Source organism: Alnus glutinosa, chromosome 4, assembly GCF_958979055.1.
Source record: "Alnus glutinosa chromosome 4, dhAlnGlut1.1, whole genome shotgun sequence".
Taxonomy (NCBI): Eukaryota; Viridiplantae; Streptophyta; class Magnoliopsida; order Fagales; family Betulaceae; genus Alnus; species Alnus glutinosa.
Window position 1 is genome coordinate 22,392,369 of NC_084889.1, and position 23,792 is coordinate 22,416,160.

A 23,792-nucleotide genomic window follows, 5' to 3' on the forward strand; every position below is an offset into this window, starting at 1 on the left:
CCAGGATATCCACTATTCGGAAGACAAAGGTAGTATATAGAAATTAACACTCACATACCCCGATGCAGCGATCGTCCCTATGACTCTGACACGAAACCCATCATGAATGCTTCCCAACCAAGTTTCCTACTTGAAGGGGTCTTTAGTGGAATCCTTTACTTTAGGGACAACCCCTAAGATAGACTTCACATGAACAGTTGAGCACACACTAACAATGGCTAGAGAGTTAGCGGGTCTTCAATCCTCTCTAAACACCATCTCTAAGCACTATGGAATTCTATATTGAATTCTTACAAAATACAAGCCTAGAGCCATTTATTTATAGGCTTACAGAAAACCTAATTCTCATCAAATTCGGACTCTGGTATGTAGCGTTAGGAAGGTCAATTACCTGCGTCCAGACGGTCTTTTGCGACCGCCTTTCCAGAATAGAGATATTCTTCCCAAAATAGGATCGTGTCTGAATGGCTTGACCGAGCGTCCAGATGGTCAACGCTATCACTCCTTTCCGCAGCCGTAAAGGAGATCTAGAATATTCTGGAATATTGGGTAGCGTCCGAACGTGTTGCCATGTCGTCCGGACGTCTGGCAGAACCTTCCCAAATAGTGTCGTTTGAAATCTAACTTCGTGTCAAACTCATAGTAGCTTAACCTAGCGTCCAGACGGTGTAAGCTTGTTCGCCTGGACAAATGCAACACTGAAGCTTCTAGACACTACGGGGCGTCCGGACGCCTTCAAAGACTTGTCTGGACGGTTGCACAGGAATCGACTGTTCTGACTTGGAATTTGCATGGAATCTTCATGGACATATTCTAGAAACTTGTGACCATACACAGTGTAAAATGAGACACTATCCATATTATTTGAAGACTCTAAATAGAACCGATAATCCTATTAAAAAGCAACTGTTACATAAAGTGTTTTTGTCAACTAGAATGTTGCCAATATAAAATACTAACAAGCTGCTTATGGGACTTTAACCTAACCGGTCTTAAGTTGCCTTGTGCCGATGTGACTTTAACCCATACGGTCTTGTTTTTGATACCAATGAGACTCTTACCCAATTGGTCTTACACATGAATTGCAGATGGGACTTCAACCCAAATGGTCTTACGTTCAACGTTGATGATTTCGTTTCATGCTCATGCTTTCATACACTTATGTATCATTTAATATCATATGGTATTCATTCTCTTTTCAAACACATCATGAAAACATTGACCCATCATAAAATTCATAAATTGTATCTCATACTTGTTCTCATAAATATACTTAAAACTCATGAAACATCATCAAATCATATCAACATAATTCAAGATATTGAAAACATTCTCATAATAAATACTATAACAAAATTTTATCGGCTCGGATTATCACAAATATAACATTTTAATAATATCATAAAAATTACTAAAAAAATTAGTATCTTTTCTTTGTGAGTTAAATACTCACTTGATTGCTTAACTTAAAGCTTATGAAGGAATTTACCAACGTAAGCTTGTAATGTACCACTACATTAGACATTGTAATCACACATTACAGTTAACCCAAAACATTTCTAACTCTAAATCCCACTTAGGTTTTTGATTTGCCTCAAGAACCACAACCCATGGAAACCCATAGAATTTCTAAGGTCCCATTTGACAACCCAACACTAATAACACTAACCCATAAGAAAATCTTAGGGTCAGACACACAATTTACCAACTTACAACACTTAATCAAAATCTAGGATTTTTGGGTCTTATCTTGATTTCTCACCAAAGATGAACCCGGTGCTTGGATGTTGTCTAAAACACTAAAAACAAAATACCTAAAGAGATTTGAGAGATTAAGTGTGATGATCTTTTTTTTTATTTTTATATACAAAATGGAATCACCACAGTGGCATGACAGATAGTCATTAAGCCAACATCAACCTAATGCATCTCACAACATATGCATAATATATTAGAGATAAACAACTGCAGCTAAACTAAATTCATTAGCTAAAAAGTGTAATTATAACATCAGAGCCATACATCTGTTTATTTGTTTAAGGCTTAAATCAATATTATTTACATCAAGAATGGCTATACAAAATAAGTGTCACAAGCGACAGAAGCCATATATTAAAGGCTATAACAAAATATGGATTATCAAGACCAACACATACAACTCGTTGTGATAAGTTTCAGTCGTAGTATCCTAAATACAACGCCATAGGGTCCTAATCGACGTCTGTGGTACCTGCACTCAAAGTATTAACATTTACACGATCGTAGTGGTAACAACGTTCGCATATGTGAAAGTATGAGTACACTAACTCAGTAGTATACAACACACTGGTTTTCATAATGAGCCAATTCCTTTATTTCTATTGTACGTTTACAATAACGGCTACTTTGTGGATTGATAGTTTTCATAAAAGGTTTCGTAGCCGATAATGTAAACACCAACATTTGGTTCATAAATCAATAATCTATACACGCCATTACATATATAATCATATGACTCAGATATCCTCGTATATAAGCTTTCTAAACCTTTGGGGAAATACAGGCACATAGGAATATCTAAGAAAATAATTGACACTATGTCTCGGCTTTATGTGCATACAAGTCATCCGAACCTTTGGGGAATTCCAATATACGCATACTCCAAAACATGGCATCCTAGGAAAAACATTGGATATAACATTATGGCATTACACACATACTGTTATTGCGAACTTTTGGGGAATACAAGTATACGTGCACTCCCAATATTAAATCATAGGGAAAACATTCAATGTAATATCTTGGCTATATATGCATACTTTTCTTCCGAACCTTTGAGGAATACATGCATGTATATACACTCCAAAACTTTACATTTCATCAAGTCACATCAATGTTGTTAGTATTTTATATTGGCTACATTCTGGATAAAACAAAAACACTTTATGTAATGGTTGCGTTTTAACAGGATGGTCGGTTTTCAATTCAGAATCTTTATGTATTCAGACAATGATCAAATCAAAGACAATAACTGATCACAAGCTGCTTAAAGATGTACATGAAGAGTCTTTGCAAAATTCAAGACAAAATCAGTCGGGCCTTTGAAGGCGTCCGGACGTCCCTCAGTGTCCAGCAGATAACGATGAAGCCATCCGGACGTCAGAGCAACACAGTCCGGACGCTAGGTCAATCAGTATTCAACAAGGAGTTTGATTTTAGAAGTCGACACTGTTTGGGAAGTCTCTGCAAGACGTCCGGACGACGTGGCAACACGTCCGGACGATGTCCAGCATTCCAGAATATTCCAGGTATCTTTTACGAGCGCGGAAAGGAGATACAGCGAAGATCGTCCGGACGCTCGGCCAAGCCATCCGGACGTGGACCTAATAAGGATAGAATTGTGCTATTTTGGAAAGGCGGTTGCAGTTGACCGTCCGGACGCTCAGTCAAGCTGTCCGGACGCCCTCCAGTATTTTGATCATAACTTTCTGCTCAAATATTGGATTGGGATGAAATTGGTGTCATTGGAAAGCTAACGAAAAATTATACAACTTTCACCATCTGGATGGCCAAGAGAAACGTCCGGGCGTGCGCCTAAAAACGTCCGGACGAGCGCCCAGGGTCTGAATCCTTGTTGGTGTAGGCCTCCTTATTTGAGTTGAAATAGGTTTCCTATAAGCCTAGGCTTGTAATTTGTATGAATTCTGTAACGAATTCCATAGTGTTTTGAGAGGGTGTTTAGGGAGATTCGAAGATCTGCTAGCTCTCAAGCCGTTGCCGGTGTGTGTTCAATCTTTCGTGTGAAGTCTATCTTAGGGGTCGGCCCTAAGGTAAAGGAATCCATAAAAAACCCCCTCAGGTGGAAGATCTGGTTGGGTAGCATTCGTGTTGGGTTACACATCAGAGTTAGAGGTATGACTACTGCATAATGGTATGTGAGTATGAGTGTCTTGTAACTAGCTTTGGTTTTTGATAGTGGATTTCCTGGGTTTGTCTGCCCCGGAGTGGTTTTTTTCTTCACAGAGCTTCCACTTCGTAACAAATATCTTGTCTTATTTAAATTCCGCATTTAAGATATTTGTTTACACACAAACACACACATTTGGTTAAATTAGAAGTTAATAATTATTTTCAAACGTCATAACTCGGTCACGCATGCATGCATGACATTCCGAACATTTGGAGAACTCATTTTGTACATGCACTCCAAATACATGACATCTCATAAAACACATATACAATCTAGCTGTCCCATACCAAAAACATATGCATACTAATATGTCTAGCATGAAAACTCTTTACTAAAACATGTCACACATCATCATGCTATGTATGCTTTTGTTTTGTTTTCTTTGTTTCTCTGCCTGCAAGGCTACAACCTTAGGACTTGATTCTGATTCCATAAGACTGTATACTCACTGGTCTTACACTTGCTCTATCATGGTGATCTTTCAACCATGGTCTTAATGTTTAGTATTCATGACTCTGTTATGCTAGTGCTCCAATACTATCTATGCTCTGTTTTCATGCTATCACACTTATGCAATTCATCTCATCTCATGCTTTTCATAAACTTTCATCAATACATGCATTTCTTAACTTATTATAACTCACATAAAACATTACTCAATCCACATGTTCTCAATCATAACTTAAAACTCATAAATCTCATCAAATCATCATTTTAACATACTGAAAGCATTGAAAGCAATTCATGTGCATATATTATACTAAAATACTATTGGCTCGAGTTTATCAAATCATAACATTTTCTTGGCATAAAGGGAGTAAAATACTCACTTTGGTTGCTCGGTCTATGGTTTAAAGAATAATTCCCAACAAAATTTTAGCAATGCACCACCGCATTATCACATTGCATGACACATTAATACTAACACATAACATTTTTAACTCTAAATTTTCACTTAACTTTTGAATTGCTCAAGAACTAAAACCCATAGAAAATTCATAAATTTCTAGGGTTTTATTTGACAACCCATTAACTAATAACAATAACCCATAAGATTATATTAGGGTTAGACACAAAACCTACCAATTTACAACACTTATTAAAAATCTAGGGTTTTGGGCCCTACTTTGATTTCTCACCAAATGTGAAACCCAATGCTTGGAGGTTATTTAGAACCTAGAGAAAATTGAGAGATTAAACTTAAACTCTTAAAAATCAATACAAAATCTAGAGGAACTAGGATTTTTGGATTTACCTCAAACCAATAGGTCAAAACGTAGATTCTACCCTAAGGATTACATTTTCGATGTCAGATTTGAGTTTGGAAGCTTCAATATACTATGGTCTAAGGTTTTGTCTCATAACCCAAAGAGAGAGAAATCGTGTGTGTGTGTGTGTGAGAGAGAGAGAGAGAGAGAGAGAGAAATCGGTGAAATGAGCTTAAATGAGTTCGTTGGTGACTTAAAACGTGGCCTATCCGGACACCTAAATGGCCCGTCCGGATATGCATGTGTAGTCGCATACATGAACTTTTTGGAAAGCTTGTTCAGACACGGAAATGGTCCCTCCGGACACGTGTAAAGACTGGGACTTACTGGAAGTCCCGTCCGTAGGCGATTCGGACATAGCAGCGGACACGAATTTTCTGCCCAACCCGTGAGGACACCAATTGGGTCCTTCCGGACTCGCAACTTAGAAAATCAACTTTAAACGTTTCTAAGTGTTTTCTTGCACATTTTACCTAATTAATAACTTAATTACTCTAATTTATATTTTTAACACTTAATTATTATCTTGGACGTTACATTGAGCCCAAACTTCCAAAGATCACCAAAAGATACAAGAAAAACTAGGGTTTATAGATTTACCTTAAACTAATCAGTGAAAACAACTATTTTGTGCCAATGATTGTGTTTCCGGTGTCGGATTTGAGTTTAGAAGCTACAAAGTTCTTGAATCTCGGGCTTGGGTGCAAACCCTAAGAGAGAGAGAGGACAAAATTTGTGTGAAATGGGAGATGGGAGAATATGAGCTAGAAAACACGTCCAGCCATTTTCTACCCAGGCCTGTCCAAACATGTTACTGAGTCGTCCGGACATGCCAAAGTGAAACACGCATCTTGACTCTCGGGTCACACTGTCTGGACGCGCATCGAACTTGAACCTACTAACTAACCCGTCTGCATCCTGTCCGAACACAGAGGGAACACGAGAACTACTGATTGGTCCGTTCGGACACAGAGAATGCCATGTCCGAACACACACCCTAGAAACTCTTACTCTAAGAAATTTCGAAGTATTCTTTTCCACATTTTATCTAATTACTCATTTAATTAATTTAATTCGTGCTTTAAATTCTAATTTAATATCAGCTTGGGCATTACACATAAAACACTTCTACAACATTTTAAAAAAAAAATCTTAGTCATATAAAAACACTTTTTCAAACTAAAAAAAAAAACACACCCGAAAATAAATTAACGAACAAAACTTACAATTTTATGAATTTGCTTGAAGAACGAAGCAATGCATGTTAAATTTAGAAAGAGAGCATGTGGAAGGTTTGATAGACCTTCGAACGAGCTTGGACAGATGTGAAAGTTTTTACAGCGGTCGATGCCAAACAAAAGACAAGTTTTTACAGCGGCCGATGCCAAACAAAAGACCATTATTATTGCATAGAAATGCTAGAAACTATTTTTATCCCACAATGTTGATGAAGCAATCACAACTAATTTTTTTAATTTTTTATTTTTAATAAGGACTAATATAAGAGTGGGTTAAAACTGTCACATAAATATTATGAGATAGTTACATGATAAAAATATAATTTATAACATTACCCATTATTGTTTGATAGTTATAAGATATAGAATATTGAATAAAAATATAATTTAAAGTATTATGATTGACAGAAATTTCCTATAAACCGGTTTATAGGAAATTTCTTGGGTTTATAGGAAATTTCTTACAACCCACATATAAGATTGATATGTGTCATTTATTAATGCTATTAAAAAAACATGTAAGAAGCACATGCTATTTTGAATAACATGTGCTTCTCACATGCTTCAAGGACACGTGTCAATCTTATATGTGGGTTGTAGAAAATTTCCTACAAACCGGTTTTAGGAAATTTCTGTCCTGTTATGATAGTTATTGGATAAAAATATAATTTATAGCCTTATTCATTATTGTAATCCATTTTTTTTGTCCTCCACTTGCAAACCTAGCGGTTTAGCTACCACGTCAACCAAACAACACCGCAAACATAGCCAATTGGCACATAGGGTAGGGTTTATATATCTGTCTCTTCTCAGGCCCTAAAATCTGAGATTAAAAGTGTTAAATCCTTTTAGATGATCAAAATAAGTATGACTGTTGGTGCTTCTATATCATCAATCGCAACCACACGAGTTCCTAATTGCTACCGTTGGAAAAACCTAATTTCGCTGCCTTCTTTATCCTTCTGCAATTGGAGAATGTCTTAGATAACGTCTTTAGCTTTGGCGCCATCAGTGTCAATGTCCACCAAAAGCACAGCTTCGGAGACGAAAGGGGTGGCCGTGGAGGCCCAGAAGTCCAAGAAGCCATGGCTCATCGTCAGCCTCGATAACCCTGGCAAGAAGTACCAAGCCACACGCCACAATGTCCGTACTACCCCTCTCTTGATTAAATTTTTGAACTTTCAATTGAATTAATAGCCACCTATAGTTGCAGAATACTTATAGAAGTCACTCTTTGTGTTCCTCCAAGAATGATGTGGTTTTTAAAATTACCACTTGGTCAAAATTTAATAGTATTCAATTACAAGTTTAAGGGTGATTTTAAAAACCACATCATTCTTGGAGGAATACAAGAGTAACAAAAGAGTGACTTTTGGCATTACTCATAGTTGCACTATGGACTTTGTCATTGAGTTTCATTTAATTGAAAATGATGAAACACGTTAAGAATATTTTCCTAATTGGGCTTCTTTGTAAACAAAGGAATTACAAAAAATAAAAACATAGGATTGGACAACCTAAAAAAGAGCCCCAAATAAACCTCATCAGTGATGGTAAACAAAAATTAAAAGGGAATGCATCAAATAAATGACGCGGCCCTATATATTCTTGGTTCGAAGACCAAGAAAAGTGATCGCCAATTAAGGTAGTTTGGTAAGGCGCACCATAAATGGAGCAGCCTAGAGGCGCAAGAAAGCCACAAACCAGCAAAAAAAAACTATAGTAGCATAATCAAAGGTAAACCACCGTAGCAAAGAAGGCACTGATGAGGGTCAAAACAAAGCCTATGGTGGAGATAGCTTTAATAGCCTGAAGAAAACTGGGGAAAGCAAAAAAAAAATCAAGGAACAAAACATTGACTGCTGGCGTGCCGGCGATGATTGCTAGGAGGAAGCAGAGCACCACGGGTGACTGGCAACAGTTGTGGAACGCGATGGAAGCCATCTAGCGTGGTGCAGGGTTGTCCACGCGTTGACGCGTGTAGGACATGCACCCGCGATTAAGATCTACTCGCAGGTGCGTGACAAGCTTCGGCGCGTGGTAGCCAGATAAAGAAGCGGCTGATGGTAGAGCGGAGAGGAGGGATTGGGCGTTCTTTGATTGTGAGCTTTGGTTTCTTAAAATGTGTTGGGTACACAGCCTCAAATGATATGCCCAAATGTTATTGAGTGATCATTGAGCTATTGGGCTATATATACCTTAGCTAAGTAGGAACTGGGTTCCTACAAGATATGGTAAACAATATGTAGGTCCCTAACCTTATTAGGGTTAGGAGTATGTGATGGGTGGACTTCGTATGGTTTTCTATATGTAGGCTAGGTCCTCCCTCCTCTCCTCAGTACACAAACCTATATTCTCATTCTGAAATTATTGTTAGTTTGTATTCTAATTTTCTAGCATGTTTATTATTGTTCTAACAAAAGCCACATAAACTAAACCTGAAAGTTGTAATTTTTAGCCCCAAAAAATTTACATTTTTAATGATTATCCTTTAGGGGTTTTATTTTATCTTATGAATTAATCGTTGTGAGTTTTTTTTGGTGCTAAAAATATACTACCTGATTGAGATTTTTTTTTTTTAATTATTTACTTTTTAATGTCCAAATAGGTCCAATTACAACTTAGGTGGTTCCCTTTATTTTTAATTCTAGAGACTCAAAAATATGCTTATTGCAACGGTTAATATTGATGCGATTGGATTTTAGAGTTTAGTTTGAAACCAAGTCTAAACTCTAGACCCTTAAATCTTTTGATGCCATAAATTTTGTGAGTCGATTATATGGAGGACACCTGCAGCGTGCCGAACACTTCTAGGAGTTTCTGAGATTTGTGTTAGATATGCTTCTGGGAACTAGTTTTATTTATTTATTAACAGCATCATTGACAATTTTATAACGTGATATTTTGGGTCGAGCTTCTTTAATGGCCAGTGAAGCGAGCTAGAGTTATGTTGGGTTGGCCTATGATTGTATAATTCAATGGAATTCTTTGCAGGTGGGCTTTGAGATGGTGGATACTATAGCTGAAGTTGAAGGGATATCCATAAGCAGTGTTTCCTTCAAAGCTCTATTAGGAAAAGGTTTGCCTTCTTTGTGAACTGTTCTCTCTGATTGGTTAAGTGATTGCACATATAAAAAGCTTTAAACAACCAATGACCATTGGTTAGTTCGACTTTATTTAATGGGCAGGTTAATATAGTGTGACAATTCATGTATCTTACTGCAATTATGTTTGGGATAATTGTGGTTAAGTTGTAGTTGTATCTATGAAATGCTTGAAGGTGGCAGCTAGCTAGCCTGTTAATAAACTTTCTACATGGTTACCTTAAATCGTTTTATTGCTTTTTCTTTCTTGATAAGTTCATTATCTATTACTACTGCACAATTTTGAGCAAACCCAACGCCTTAACAAACACAACCACCCCACCCCCCCGGCCCAGAAGTATATCTTCTTATGTTTGAATCAAATTTGACTGAAGAATTTGCTCTATAGATGCTTATTTGCATTTTTGCATTCATATTTTCCTTCCTCTTAGTATATTTGTAGGAAGCGGTAACAGCGACAGATTATTTCAATAAAGGAGTTTTTGCATGCTTTTCGTGCACATCTTGACATTTTCTTTCAATAAATTATTATTCATAAGAAAAGAATTTGTAGGAAGGGGGAAAAACCGAAGATAAACATTTGATGCATGATGTAGCTAGTTTCTAGAGCTTCTTTCCTTATGGTTGCATTGCATCATTTTCACATAACAGGGAAGTATATTAAGTTGCATGCTCAATGTTGTCTGGGCCTTAGTTATATGCATGATGATGAATTTTATTTTATCTTATCAGAGTATGATCCTATGGAAACAAAAGTCATATTTGCTTTGAATTTCCTCGATATCCAAAATAATGTTCTAACTACTGCACAGGGGCATAACATTTGCTACTTGTCCACAATGTACTGCAATGCTGCCTTAATATTTAGCAAATGATAGGTTTGAAGTAACTCCTTGTGATGTTTGTTAAGGGGAAATTAGTGGATCAAAAACTAATTGTGTTCTCTATCCAGTTTTGAATTAATATGATATATTCCAAGTTTTATTGGAGATATTCCAATTATGCTTGCCAAACCCCAAACTTTCATGAATGCAAGTGGTGAGTCTGTAAGTAAGCTATCTGCAAAGATTTTTTTATGACTTAACTTTCAAGTTTTCTCCAGTTATTTTCCTATGGTTTTGATGAGGATTGGTTTGTGAAGGTTGGGGCTATTGTTTCGTATTACAAGATTCCGTTAAAGCAAGTACTTATGGTAAACCATCTTTCTTACTCATGCACTTTATTAGGGATAGCAATTTTTGCCTGCTATGTGGGGATTCCCCCAATCCACCTTGTTTAGGAGACGGGGCACGGATGGGATTTGCTATTAAACCAAAGGGGGGTTCGGGGAAGTTACAGGTTTTGGTTGCCCAGCCCCATGTGTATATATACCTTTTAATCATAGGGGTTTTCCCCCTCTTCATTCTCCCATCTCACATAGCCAGCTGCCATCTTCCCCACACTGCAGCTACTCCTTTCAGATTTCCCCTCTTCATTCTCCCATCTCACATAGCCAGTTGCCATCTTCACCACACTGCAGCTACTCCTTTCAGACCTCTCTCTCCCTCCTTCCCTCCCTGGGAAAATTTCCTCACTCAACCAATTTCTGTGCCTCCTCACTAAACCTCATCCTCTGTAGCTTGCCCTTCCATTTCTCTCCCACCCTTCCCCTTTTCTCGAGCTCATATCCAACTTAAATCTCCATAGATTGGAGATGATGGGGATGGAGGTGCAAGCACCATGAACAATGAGCTGTTCAAGGGCACTAAACAAGGTGGCCCTTGCTGTGGCAGTGCTTTGTGCCATCAAGTTCAATTACTGGCTTCGTGGTTGACAAGCCCCATGAGGGGAATCAACAGACTGAGTGGGTATGGGGACGTTTGGTTTTTTCATGGAATGATTGTCTGTTGTGGTTTGTGGTCATTGGTATGGTGTTTACACTGTTAACAATTGGTAGGGTAGTCGGGCTGGGAATGAGGAGTTATTTTCTTGTTGGGTTGGGAACAGGGAATGAGGTCCCCCCATACCAAACCCATCCGTTGCCATCCCTGTGCTATCACTTTTCTTTTCTTTTCTTCCCTTTTTTTTTTTTTTATTCTTTTTATATCTATATATTTTTTAAATTGATCTTTTGAGTTCTGAATTCCTAATTTTTTCAATCTAAACTTGTGATTCTATTCTACAGATTTTTGACGACTTAGATTTGCCCTTTGCAAAGTTGCAGCTTTTGCCAAAAGGTGGACATGGAGGACAAAATGGATAATTTTAATGCTACTTTGATGTTCTATTTCTGCTAATATTTTGGCTTCTGTCATGGATTTAATTCATCATCTTATGGAAAGACAAGATACGGTTCCTGAATATGTTTTGAGTTTATATTTTTATTTTATGTAGTTTTCTATTGCATCATACACGACACTTTTACTTAAAAGACGACCTTCTGTTATCCCTTCAAAATCCAAGTTACTACATAATTTTAGGATTCTTGTCTCCTCTTGGACAGAAAGGATGCCAAAAAGTTCCCCATTGTCCCAACTATGATGCTTTCCTATACTGGAATTTCTTGATGAGTCAGATTTCTATTGCATCTGATTTTCCAAATGGAAAAGAACGTGGTTTGGATTTCCCTGCATGGGATCAACAAATGTCTTGGAGTGTTTTATATGGTACCCAATCCCATGAAGGCGTTAGGCATCACTTAGATGGTTTATGAAACCCACACACATTCGCTTTGGGTCCAAAAGATGATCTGTTAGTGTTAAAGAGATTCTCATTACAAGCAACATTATGATCATCATGTTGATTGACGTTTTACTTAAAGCTGCCGGTGGTATTGTTAGGATTAACACTTCAGTTAATGAAGTAAATCAGCATGGAAAAAAAATAGAATTTAAAAGAATGAATAAAATAATTTCTCCTAGATTTGCGGACACTAACACAAGTAATGAGTTGACTCAGACACCAGGGTATTGAACACAACCATTCCTAATTTTTGGGACTTGGGGACAGTTTACGGAAGAGTTCGTCTATACGTGAGACCCTTGTCTCATTTTCGTCCGACTCTCCCGCCCACGTGGCACCTATTTTTTTTTTTTTTTAAAAAAAATAAAAAATAAAACTTCACAAAACATGCATCTCCCCTCCCATTTCTGAAAAAACCTTTTTGCCAAAATTTTCAAATCTCACAAAACACACCCTCCACCTACCTCTGCCCCCCACTGCCTACCGCCAAAGCCACCTGTTGGTACAGTTTCCGGTACGGTGACGTGTTGCCTTGTGATTCGTTGCCTTCCTTGATCTTCACTCTCCCGTAATCTGCAAAATAATAAACGGCTCGTCGGCTCGTGGGGGTGCCGACCATACCCCCACTCTGATGCCTAAGTTAGTTCAAACTATTTATTTTCTGGAGAGTATCAATAATCTTAGAGCTTAGAGAATCTGCCTGTCGAAAATACCTGACGTAGTAGTCTTATTTATAGACTCACAGTTCACAGTTATGAAACAACTGAAGTGCTTGGAGCATAATCTAATTAGGAGTCTGAGTCCTAGATCACATAGTCTTTAATCTTATCTTCATAGAATTCAAATTGAGTAGTAGAGTCCAAACTGGATATGACACTCTCTTTAGCTAATGTCATTCTATTAGGTACCTTATCCCATATTTGATGGGATAGAAGTTTATCTTGATATATTTGGGATATGCGGCTTTTTGGAGATAATGGATGGTCTTGTACTTAAGTATAATCTGGCCGGGTCAACCCAATGGGCTCAGCCCCCGATACTATCTTAGGCCCACGTGTCTTTGGAGCTGATTATTTCTCCAATAGTTACCCCCCTAATTCTCTTATTTGAATTTAGAATGTAAGAGAATTAAATACCTTAATTTCTGAATCTGGATCTTCCATAATCTGTATCTGACAATTGCCGCCTCTTTCAAAGTAATTATGGCGAGTAGAGCCTCGAATCTCTGGATTGGAATGGCGTCTGACCTAATGAATGTTAATTCAATTCTTGGACACTTGTGATCTGTCATAGTACTAATAGCAACTCCCCGTAGATATCTTCTCCATAAGTGCCTCTACATAATATTGTCGGTCGGGCCAAAGTTGTGAAGATGATCTTCTACTCTCGGTAGGAGATGGATCGGACTAATGTAGTTGATTTCACCAAGATTGTGGTGAAATGCCACTCTGAGAGAACACTTTGCGTACAACTTTCTTGAGATCAAGGTTTTGTCTGACAAAAAAAAGGGTAAACCATTTGAAGAAAAAGGCTTAACATACCCGAAGCTTCTTCATCGGTAGTGCTTCATAGACCGCTTCCACAAAAATCTCTCTTGGTGGCTTTAGAGGCTCGGACTAGCGCTGAGGCTTTGGTTGTCCGAGACTTACAACGACCAGGGGCTTCTGGTGGCCCGAGGTTTTGTGCTTGGCGTACCGAATCTTCTAATCTGAACACCATCTAGCTTGGTCTCACCTGTGAATATCTTTATTTTTGAACTTTGTAATGTTTGAATTCTTTGTTATGGAAAAACTTTCCATAACAAATCAATTCTCACTTATCCTCTAATAACTTGGTTATTTTTTGTAGAGATGATATCCCCGTATGGTTTGTTATAGGGGTTGTCTCCCCGTAAGGTTTTGTTGTAGGGGTTGCCTTCCCGTAACTTTGTCCAAGCTGCTCCTGAGAGATCTTAATCTGAGAGTTTGGTGTAGCTTCGGTGATTTTCCCTTTGCATAAGCTTTAACTTTGTTGAGCTACCCCCCATAACTTTAGTCCGCGACCGCGGGCTAAGTCGTTCGAGGCGGATAGTCAGGTCCTCTTGGTATCCTGGACGATGGTGTAAAAGAGATCTCGGAGTTCGGAGTGAGTCTCGGGGCTTCAACTTGTAAATACTTGAACTTTCCTTTTCAAATGTATCTTTTCTTTTTCATGTAAATTTTTTTTTTTGTAATGAACAAAATTTCAATGTTAATGAATGGAAGTCTCGGTTTCTTATAAATCTTACTTTTTATACTAGAGTTACCCCCAAAACTTGAACAAACAATCGGTTTGTGTCAGTTTTTTCGAGGGAAGAACTGGTATAATTTTTTGAAATTTAAGCTACCCCAAAAAATTTTGAACAAACAATCGGTTTGTTGAAAAACTTTACAAAGGAGAATAGAAAAAACTATTTGCATCAAAGTGTTGAGTCTTACTTGATGATTTTTAAAGAGGTTTTATCATCCTACCTTCTTGAAGCTTTATCTTCTTGAAGCTTTATCATTCTGAAGCTTTGTCATACTGAAGCTTTTTCTTCCTGAAACTTTATCTTCCTAGATCTTTCCTGAAGCTTTTATCTTCCTGAAGCTTTGTCATCCTAAAGCTTTGTTATCCTGAAGCTCTGTCATCCTGAAGCTCTACCTTCCTGTTTACTTTCCTGAAACTTTATCTTCCTAAAGTTTTGTCATCCTAATGCTTTGTCATCCTGAAGCTTTATCATCTTGAAGCTTTATCATTCTGAAGTTTTATCTTCCTGAAACTTTGTCATCCTAAAGCTTTGTCATCCTGAAGCTCTACCTTCCTGTTTACTTTCCTAAAGCTTTATCTTCCTGAAGCTTTGTCATCCTAAAGCTTTGTCATCTTGAAGCTTTATCATCCTGAAGCTTTATCATTCTGAAGTTTTATCTTCCTGAAACTTTGTCATCCTAAAGTTTTGTCATCCTGAAGCTCTGTCATCCTTAAGCTTTATCTCCCTGAACCTTTACCTTCCTGTTTGTTTACCTTATTGAGCTACCCCCCATAACTTCAGTCTGCGACTGCAGGCTAAGTCGTTCGAGGTGGGTAGTCAAGTCGCTGAGCTTCACCTTCCTTTTTGAAGCTTTGTCATACTGAAGCTTTACCTTCTGAGCTACCCCCCATAACTTTAGTCTGCAACTGCAGGCTAAGTTGTTCGAGGTGGGTAGTCAGGTTGCTGAGCTTTACCTTCTTTTGCAGCAGCTTTATCTTCCTGAAGCTTTGTCATCCTGAAACTTTGTCATACTGAATCTTTATCATTCTGAAGCTTTACCTTTCTGAAGCTTTATCTTCCTGAAACTTTATCTTTCTGAATCTCCAATTTCGCCTTGGTATCCTTTCCATAACCCTTTCGGGTCGTCCGAGGAAAGGACTCGGGCCAATTCTTAACCTTATCCTTCGGAAACCCCCAACCGGGAGGTTTCAACCCTTTGTATCCTTTCCATGGCCCTTTCGGGTTGTTCGAGGAAAGGAATCGGGCGGATTATAATCGGGATATCCATAACCTTATCCTTTGGAAACCCCCAACTGGGAGGTTTCAACTCTTTGTATCCTTTCCATGACCCTTTCGGGTTATCCGAGGAAAGGATTCGGGCGGATTCTTTTCTGGGTATCCTTAGTCTTATCCTTCGGAAACCCCCAACCGAGGGGTTTCAACCCTTTGTATCCTTTCCATGACCCTTTCGGGTTGTTTGAGGAAAGGAATCGGGCGGATTCTAGTCCTCATCCTTCGGAAACCCCCAACTGGGAGGTTTCAACTCTTTGTATCCTTTCCATGACCCTTTCGGGTTGTTCGAGGAAAGGATTCGGGCGGATTCTTTCCTGAGCATCCCCACCATAACTCTTTCGAGTCGTTCGAGGGGAGGAGTCAGATGGACGTTGATGTAGCTTGATCATCTTTGGAGAAGTTTGATGAAGAAGTGATTTCATTCTGTCTCAGACTGCTGCTTTATTCTTAGTAGAGATCAACAGATACCTGGGGGCTGTCTGTTCTTCCTTGCTCTCAGTGTTGGACTAACTGAGAGACTTTCCTTGTTTTCTCTACAGGATTGTCTCCCTAGCTCTCAGTGTTGGACTAACCGAGAGACTTTCCTTGTTTTCTCTGCAGGGTTGTCTCCCTGGCTCTCGGTGTCGGACTAACCGAGAGACTTTCCTTGTTTTCTCTGTAGGGTTGTCTCCCTGGTTCTCGGTGTTGGACTAACCGAGATACTTTCCTTGTTTTCTCTGCAGGGTTGTCTCCCTGGCTCTCGGTGTTGGACTAACTGAGAGACTTTCCTTGCTTTCTCTGCAGGGTTGTCTCCCTGGCTCTTGGTGTTGGACTAACTGAGAGACTTTCCTTGTTTTCTCTGTAGGGTTGTCTCCCTGGCTCTCGGTGTTGGACTAACCGAGAGACTTTCCTTGTATAATTTGTTGTAGGGGTTGTCTCCCCATATCTTTTCTGCGAAAAGAGTTAACAAAGCACTGCATATACTAAAACAAAATAGCAAAATGCACAGTAGCACCATATATTCTTTTCATCTGTCGGGATGATTTTGTGATCCTTTCACTCACGGCGGCCTCAACACATGATTCTATTTTATCAAAATACATACATACATATATATATATATATATATATATATATATATATATATATATATATATATATATATTTTCTGGTTGATAAAATAAAAACCAACATTTATCCTTACTTTATCATGAATCATGTTTGTAAAAGAAGAGTATGAACTTATCTGGTGAATTCGATGAAGACGACCCGTCTTACTTGGAGTTCTTTATCTTGCACGCCCCTCGATATGGAGCTCTTTGGGAGAGTTCCTCAAGCTGGACCCTCGGTTCGGATTGGTCCCTCGGCATGTGACTATGCACTTTGGAGGATGGCAAATCTAGAGGGGTCCTCGAACTATGCTATTTGGAACTAGAAGCTCGGGCATAGGGTCCTCGGGATAGTACCCTCGGAATAATAATCTTGGTATGTGTCATCTTGGTGCATACTTTTCGCCTCAGTAGAACACCCTCATTTCTAGCTTTTCTCCTTGGTAAAATGCCCTCAGATCAAACTTTTCGGAGTATACTTTCTTCTCAGTATGAAACCCTCGGGTTTAACTTTCCTCCTTAGTAAAACATCTCGGATCTAACTTTCCTCATTGGTAAAAACATCTCGGATCTAACTTCCATAAATACTCCCTTTTTTTTCCTTTTTTCCTTTTTTTTTTTTTTCCAGCACTACCTCAATGTTCATTGAAGCAATGAAACACATGTTAAAGTCAAGCCCAAAGACCCATTCCGCAATTTAAGCATTCCACATTGAATCTAGATAATCCTATCTTTGAATAATAAACCGCCACGTCATAGCATCTTCTTATTCCTTGTCAATTTTATCTTGGATCAGTATGGCTTGGGTGAGCTTTGCCCGAAAGGACATAATGACCCTTAGTAACCGAGGGGCGCCCGGTTCAGGCATACCAGTCAGTTGTTTTCTTTCTTTTTGGGCCGACCTGTTTGGGCTTTCCAAACCAAGCCTGCTCGACATAAAATCTCATTTCTCAAGCTTACTAGAATTCCTTAAAAGAGAACTCCCAAGGTCTGGAATGGCTCGGATGAAGCTACATCATTATCTAAATTGACCTCATCAACAACAGTTCTATCAGAATTCTTCCCAGTTCCTTCTATTTAGACAATTGCTGGTCTTTGGGTTGTGGCCTCGAGAAGCGCTGCAATATTGCCCATCATATAGGCCTGAAGGGTTTTGTGGATTCATGACAGGTCGGCGCTCAAGGACATCCTATGCTCACGACCGATCCGCATCACATGGAGCCCAATCCGAACAAATTATCTCTGGGGTCGGTTCGGGAGGGGCTGACGGAAGAGGGAAGTCGGTGCGGATCTTCCATGTAGCCACTGCCTCAGAGGTTCGGATCCTCGAAATTTCAGAAACTTCTGGTTGGAATGGAGTGTCGGTGGAGCCTCAGTGGTCCAGGTCTTGAAATGGGCAGCCTCTCCTTCTTCTCGTTATTCTTGGCAATTTTCTCACTTTTTCTGCCATCTAATCTGCCACCTTATTTTCCAGCAAGACTCAGCGATCATTAAAGGCAAATTGGTAGAGCCGAGCGCTGTGATCGATGGTGTATGGCTAACCCGGCTCTTGTGGTGATGCTATTACCTTCTTTTTTTTTTTTTGATTTCTTCTTCTGGAATGAGTTAAAAATGCTCTATTCTTGACATCGTTTAAATATTGGAATCGTTGGATGCCATTCTAAACCCAAATCTATGTTGGAATGTGTAGATTGTGCGAATACCTATCCACGTAACCTCATCCCTGTAAGGCAATTTACTGAACATGTTGCAGTGAGTCCTCCAATCTTCAAGCTGCTCACTAGCAGTCACCTTGCGTGGACTCAATCTATGACTTGCATACCCCGACCTGGCAACGGGGCACTACATGGGGTGACTTTGATCCGAAGGATAGCATGGGGCCTTTGGTGATAATAGCTTCGGTGGTCAAGTAGACCATCCCAACTGCCGAGACCATGCAAACAATCCGGGCATCCTTCGAATTCTGACTATCTTTGGTACCACGGAGGTTCTGAGCCACGGCTTGGTAGACAAGGGAGAATTTGACCGAGTCGGGCCTCGACATGTGGTTGAACAGCAAGTCGCTGAAGTTCTGGCCCATCAGTGTGGCTCAAGATTTCGGCCAAAACCATTCCTTGCACAGCGCCTTGTGTCCACAGCACCGTGTCTCCATCTTCTTCCTCCGAGGTGAACTAGTCATCGGAAGCCCATACAAAGACCCAGATACCGGAGACGACACCACGCTCTTAGACGTCACACCTACTAGACCCGAACTCGACGTAGTGCTCTGCAGACGAGAGGGCTTCGTGGATGAGGTTTCTGGAACTTGTTGCAGTGTCCGGATGTGAGTTGGGTATTACACCGATAATCGCATCTCTGTGCATCCTCGATGACCATGGCTCGGTAGGTAAGAAAGGCACTTCAGTGTGTCGCCGTCGAAGCCCGGTTATCTTCTTGGATCGGGCTTGATCTCCTACCAACGATCATCATCGGCCAAAAACTGAAGATCTTGCTGTACATCCGTTTAGCCAGTAAAGGCCATCGTCAATCCTGCGTGGTGGCAGATCCTCTGTCGACTGACTCGAAATCACCAGCAGTATCTAAACTCTACCCGAGATGAGCCGGCCCGGATCTTCCTTTGGAGCTTGGACTAAGTTCCAGAAGCCTTAGAAGTCTAGGTCTGCCTCGGAGGTTTAGAACCTTCTGGGTGAGTCTCGGAGGTTCACGGTTTCAAACCCGCAAAACCTAGAGCACGGGGGTCCTGATTCCTGTTTGTAAAAAGGACTTGTACATAAACTTTTCTAATGAAGACAAACACCAATCTACTGAAATAACCGGATCTGGTTTGGTCTAGATTAGCTTCGAGAAATCCATGGGTTTGAACTCGGTGTTGTTCGGAGCCCCGTTCTTGTGGTCATGACCCACAGCTTTGCCTCCGTTCACTCGTGTTAGACCGTCCTCATACATAAGAGAACTCCAATTTTTCAAGAATCACATCTATAGAGGAGAACTCCAATTTTGTGCGGATCAAGAGGCTGGAGCTTTACCCAGATGGAGCTCAAGTAAGTATTTGCAGACCTCCGTATTTGGTGTGATTAAACTCCGATCTGAGATTTCAAACTTCATTTGATCGCGCAGTCACCGTTGTGGATTTTTTTTTCGCAAGAACGATTTGTCATTCCCACAGACGGCGCCAAACTGTTGGTACAGTTTTCGGTACGGTGACGTGTTGCCTTCCTTGATCTTCGCTCTCCTCGTAATCTGCAAAATAATAAACGGCTCGTCGGCTCGTGGGGCTGCCGACCATACCCCCACTCCGATGCCTAAGTCAGTTCAAACTATTTATTTTCTGGAGAGTATCAATAATCTCAGAGCTTAGAGAATCTGCCTGTCGAAAATACCTGACGTAGTAGTCTTATTTATAGACTCACAGTTCACAGTTATGAAACAACTAGAGTGCTTGGAGCATAATCTAATTAAGAGTCTGAGTCCTAGATCACATAGTCTTTAATCTTATCTTCATAGAATTCAAATTGGGTAGTAGAGTCCAAACTGGATATGACACTCTCTTTAGCTAATGTTATTCTATTAGGTACGTTATCCCATATTTGATGGGATAGAAGTCTATCTTGATATATTTGGGATATGCGGCTTTTTGGAGATAATGGATGGTCTTGTACTTAAGTCTAATCTGGCCGGGTCAACCCGATGGGCTCAGCCCTCGATACTACCTTAGGCCCACGTGTCTTTGGAGCTGATTATTTCTCCAACACCACCCATCGCCGACCAAGAGACCACCGCAGTTCCCCGATCTCTCTCTCTCTCTCTCTCTCTCTCTCTCTCTCTCTCTTTCTATCCAACTTACTCAACCTTTTTTTTTTATTTCTCCGCCCTTCACCGCCCATTGGCTACCGCTCATTGCAGCCGCTCACTACCTACCAAGAGCTCCACTATCGTTCCCGAATCTCTCTACGGTCAGTCTCTCTCTCTCTCTCTCTCTCTCCAACTTGTTTTGAAATCAATTAACAAAGTTTTTGCATTTCATTATTCCTTGAATGAAATACTTATTTTTCTTAATGTGAAAGAAAAGAATTTCTAGACAATGTTTAAGAAATAAAATAAAAAAGGGGGAGAAATTATTGTTTCTGACAGTTTGTATATTGATAATTTTGCTATTATTCATACAATTTTAGAGTTGGTATCTTAGGGTAATGCTTTGCAGCACAAGAAGATTGTTAGTATCTTCATAATAACTTCTAAAATCATCTAGAATCAAATTTAGAAAATTTCTTGTGTGTTTCCAGCACACAATAATTATCAATGTTTCATTTAATTGATATAGCATGACTTTGAAAATAATTCAAACTACTAATTGAATAGATATAGGCTTATAGCATAGCGACATCTCACAATGTTAAAGTTTTCTCATTTTAACTGCAAAGGTAGAGACCTTTAAAGGAGACCTCACTAGTACAAGCCAATTGGTTTGTTTCATCACCAATGAACTCCATGCAGTGATGAACTCATGATCCTGGGAAGAATCTTTGGCTAGGTAGAGAAGACTGAAATGAAAAGTGTGGTTGACTCTTGGAGAGAGTGGGATTTGGTAGATTTTGTGTAACTCTTATACATGTGACACTTTTGAATTTGGGCTATTTCAATTTTGTTTTGATTTATTTGATCAAGTGATTGGTTGTTTCAATAGCCTTTAGATTTGTCGTTGTTCAATTATTTGCTTTGATTCGGATTTGGAAAAGATACCTACAACTTTGTCTACGAATTTTCAAAAACTTTATTAATTGATTTCAAATAGAAAATTATTTTATTAATTGATTCATAATCAATCTTAGTGTAATTTTTTTGTGGGGGGAAAAGTCTTCGCCACTTATTTGGTTTAAAGACAATCTTTGCTGATATAATTTTGCCTTTTATTTTGGTCATTCTTTTTTGCTAGCATATGTATGTGATTTGTTGGTTTTAGTTTTTTGGGTTCATTTGTGTATACAAAAGTTACTACATTTTGTTTCTACCATATGCTCTATATTCACACAAATGATTAAATATAATTGACTAATTAAACATCTTGTTGTGTGGAAAAACTCTTAGCTAGACTTGTCACAACTGCTTTTTATTTCACAATGTGAAGATGATTGTTCGTTGACACATGAACAGTTTAATGATGTTGTGCCCCTAGAAATGAACTTGAAAAATGGTATGTTGGGCTTTCATTCTTATATTTAATTTTTGTAACATATCTTAGAGTGAATGTTATTGTTCATAGTTGGGTTCTCTACAAGATTTTTATTTGTCTTGATATAGATGGAAATGAAACTATAGTTGAACAGTTGAAAGATAGTGTGAACAATTGTAGTTCCTAGGTCAAGCTCACAGAGGAAGTTAAAATTGTTAAAGAACTTAAGAACGGGATTATATTTAGCTCTATAGAGGAACTTCATGCATATTATAGGAGTTATGCAAAGCAAGAGGGTTTTGGTATGGTACAGAAGAAGAAAAAACCCAATGAAAATGGATATGCACATTACATCACTCTAGGATGTGCTCATCAAGGCAGCAGACCATCCAACTCAAGTAATAGCTTTTACAAGCCTAGTTAAATGATAAGAACGGGGTGTAAGACTACTTTGAATGCAAAGTTAGTTGATACAAAATGGTATGTGACTAGGGTAACTATTGGCTATAATCATGAATTAAGTCTAGGCAAAGCGAGATGTTTTAGATGCCACAAGAATTTGGATCCGTGTACGAAGAGAAAGCTTAAGATATATGATAGAGTTGGAATAAGTATGAATAAATCTATAACTCGTGCTAGCCATTGGGGGGGGGGGGGGGGGGGGGGTATGAGAATCTTGCATTTGGAGAGAAATATTGTCATAATTATATTGTGAGGTCAAGACATCTTTGCCTTCGCCTTGGCACAGGAGGTACTGCAACACTTTGCGACTTCTATAGAATGCAAACAGTGAATGATGAATTCTACTTTGAGATGGACATGGATGATGAATGTGGGTTGAAAAATGTGTTTTGGGCCGATGCACGAAGTAGTGCATCGTATGAAGATTTCGGGGATGTGGTTACATTTGACACAACGTATTTGACAAATAAGTACGAAACTTCATTTGCTCCTTTTGTGGGAGCAATTCATCAAGTCAATCAATATTTTTTGGGGTGTCATTAATCTCAAGTGAGGATACAACGACATTTGTATGGTTGTTTGAGACATGGTTGATATGTATGAAGGGCCAAGCACCAAGGACAATTATTACAGATCAAGATAAGGCGATGAAGAGTGCAATTAATAAGTCTTTCTCGAATGCCCAACATAGATTTTATTTATGGCACATATTGAAAAATCTTCCTGAAAAATTTGGAGCACATTCACAATACACTGCCATCAAGAGTGCCATACGAAGTTGTGTAAATGATTCTCAAACATGTGGGAGTTTGATACAAGTTGGGAGTCTACTTGATTGTTATAATTTGGAGGATAATGCATGGTTGTGTGGTTTATACATTGAACAGACTTTCTAGGTGAAAACATATTTGAAGGGTATATATTTTGGGCCGGCATGACTACCACACAATAGAGTGGGAGTATGAATTTATTTTTTGATGGTGATGTGCACTTGTCAACCTCATTGAAGTAATTTGTGGATCAATACTATAAAGCTTTGCATAAGAAGATTGAGAATGAGAATGTTGCTGATATCTATTTTTTTATTGTCATGATTTCTTGCGTAATAATTTCTCCCCGTCTTTTATTTTATTTCTTAAACATTCTCTAGAAATTCTTTTCTTTCACATTAAGAAAAATAAATATTTCATTCAAGGAATAATGTAATGCAAAGACTTTAATCAATGGATTTCAAAACAAGTTGGAGAGAGA

General features: G+C 38.9%; 1 protein-coding gene across 1 annotated transcript in view; it reads left to right on the forward strand.

Annotated features, from left to right (window-relative positions):
• The window catches only part of LOC133867309 (protein CASP-like), a 57,387-nt gene extending 45,518 nt beyond the window's left edge, over positions 1-11,869 (forward strand). The window contains exons 5-7 of the mRNA XM_062304034.1: positions 9,450-9,534; positions 10,701-10,751; positions 11,724-11,869. Coding sequence (XP_062160018.1) covers positions 9,450-9,534; positions 10,701-10,751; positions 11,724-11,731 — 144 coding nt within the window. The 3' untranslated portion in view covers positions 11,732-11,869. The remainder of the gene's footprint in view (positions 1-9,449; positions 9,535-10,700; positions 10,752-11,723) is intronic.
• The last annotated feature ends 11,923 nt before the right edge of the window (positions 11,870-23,792 follow it).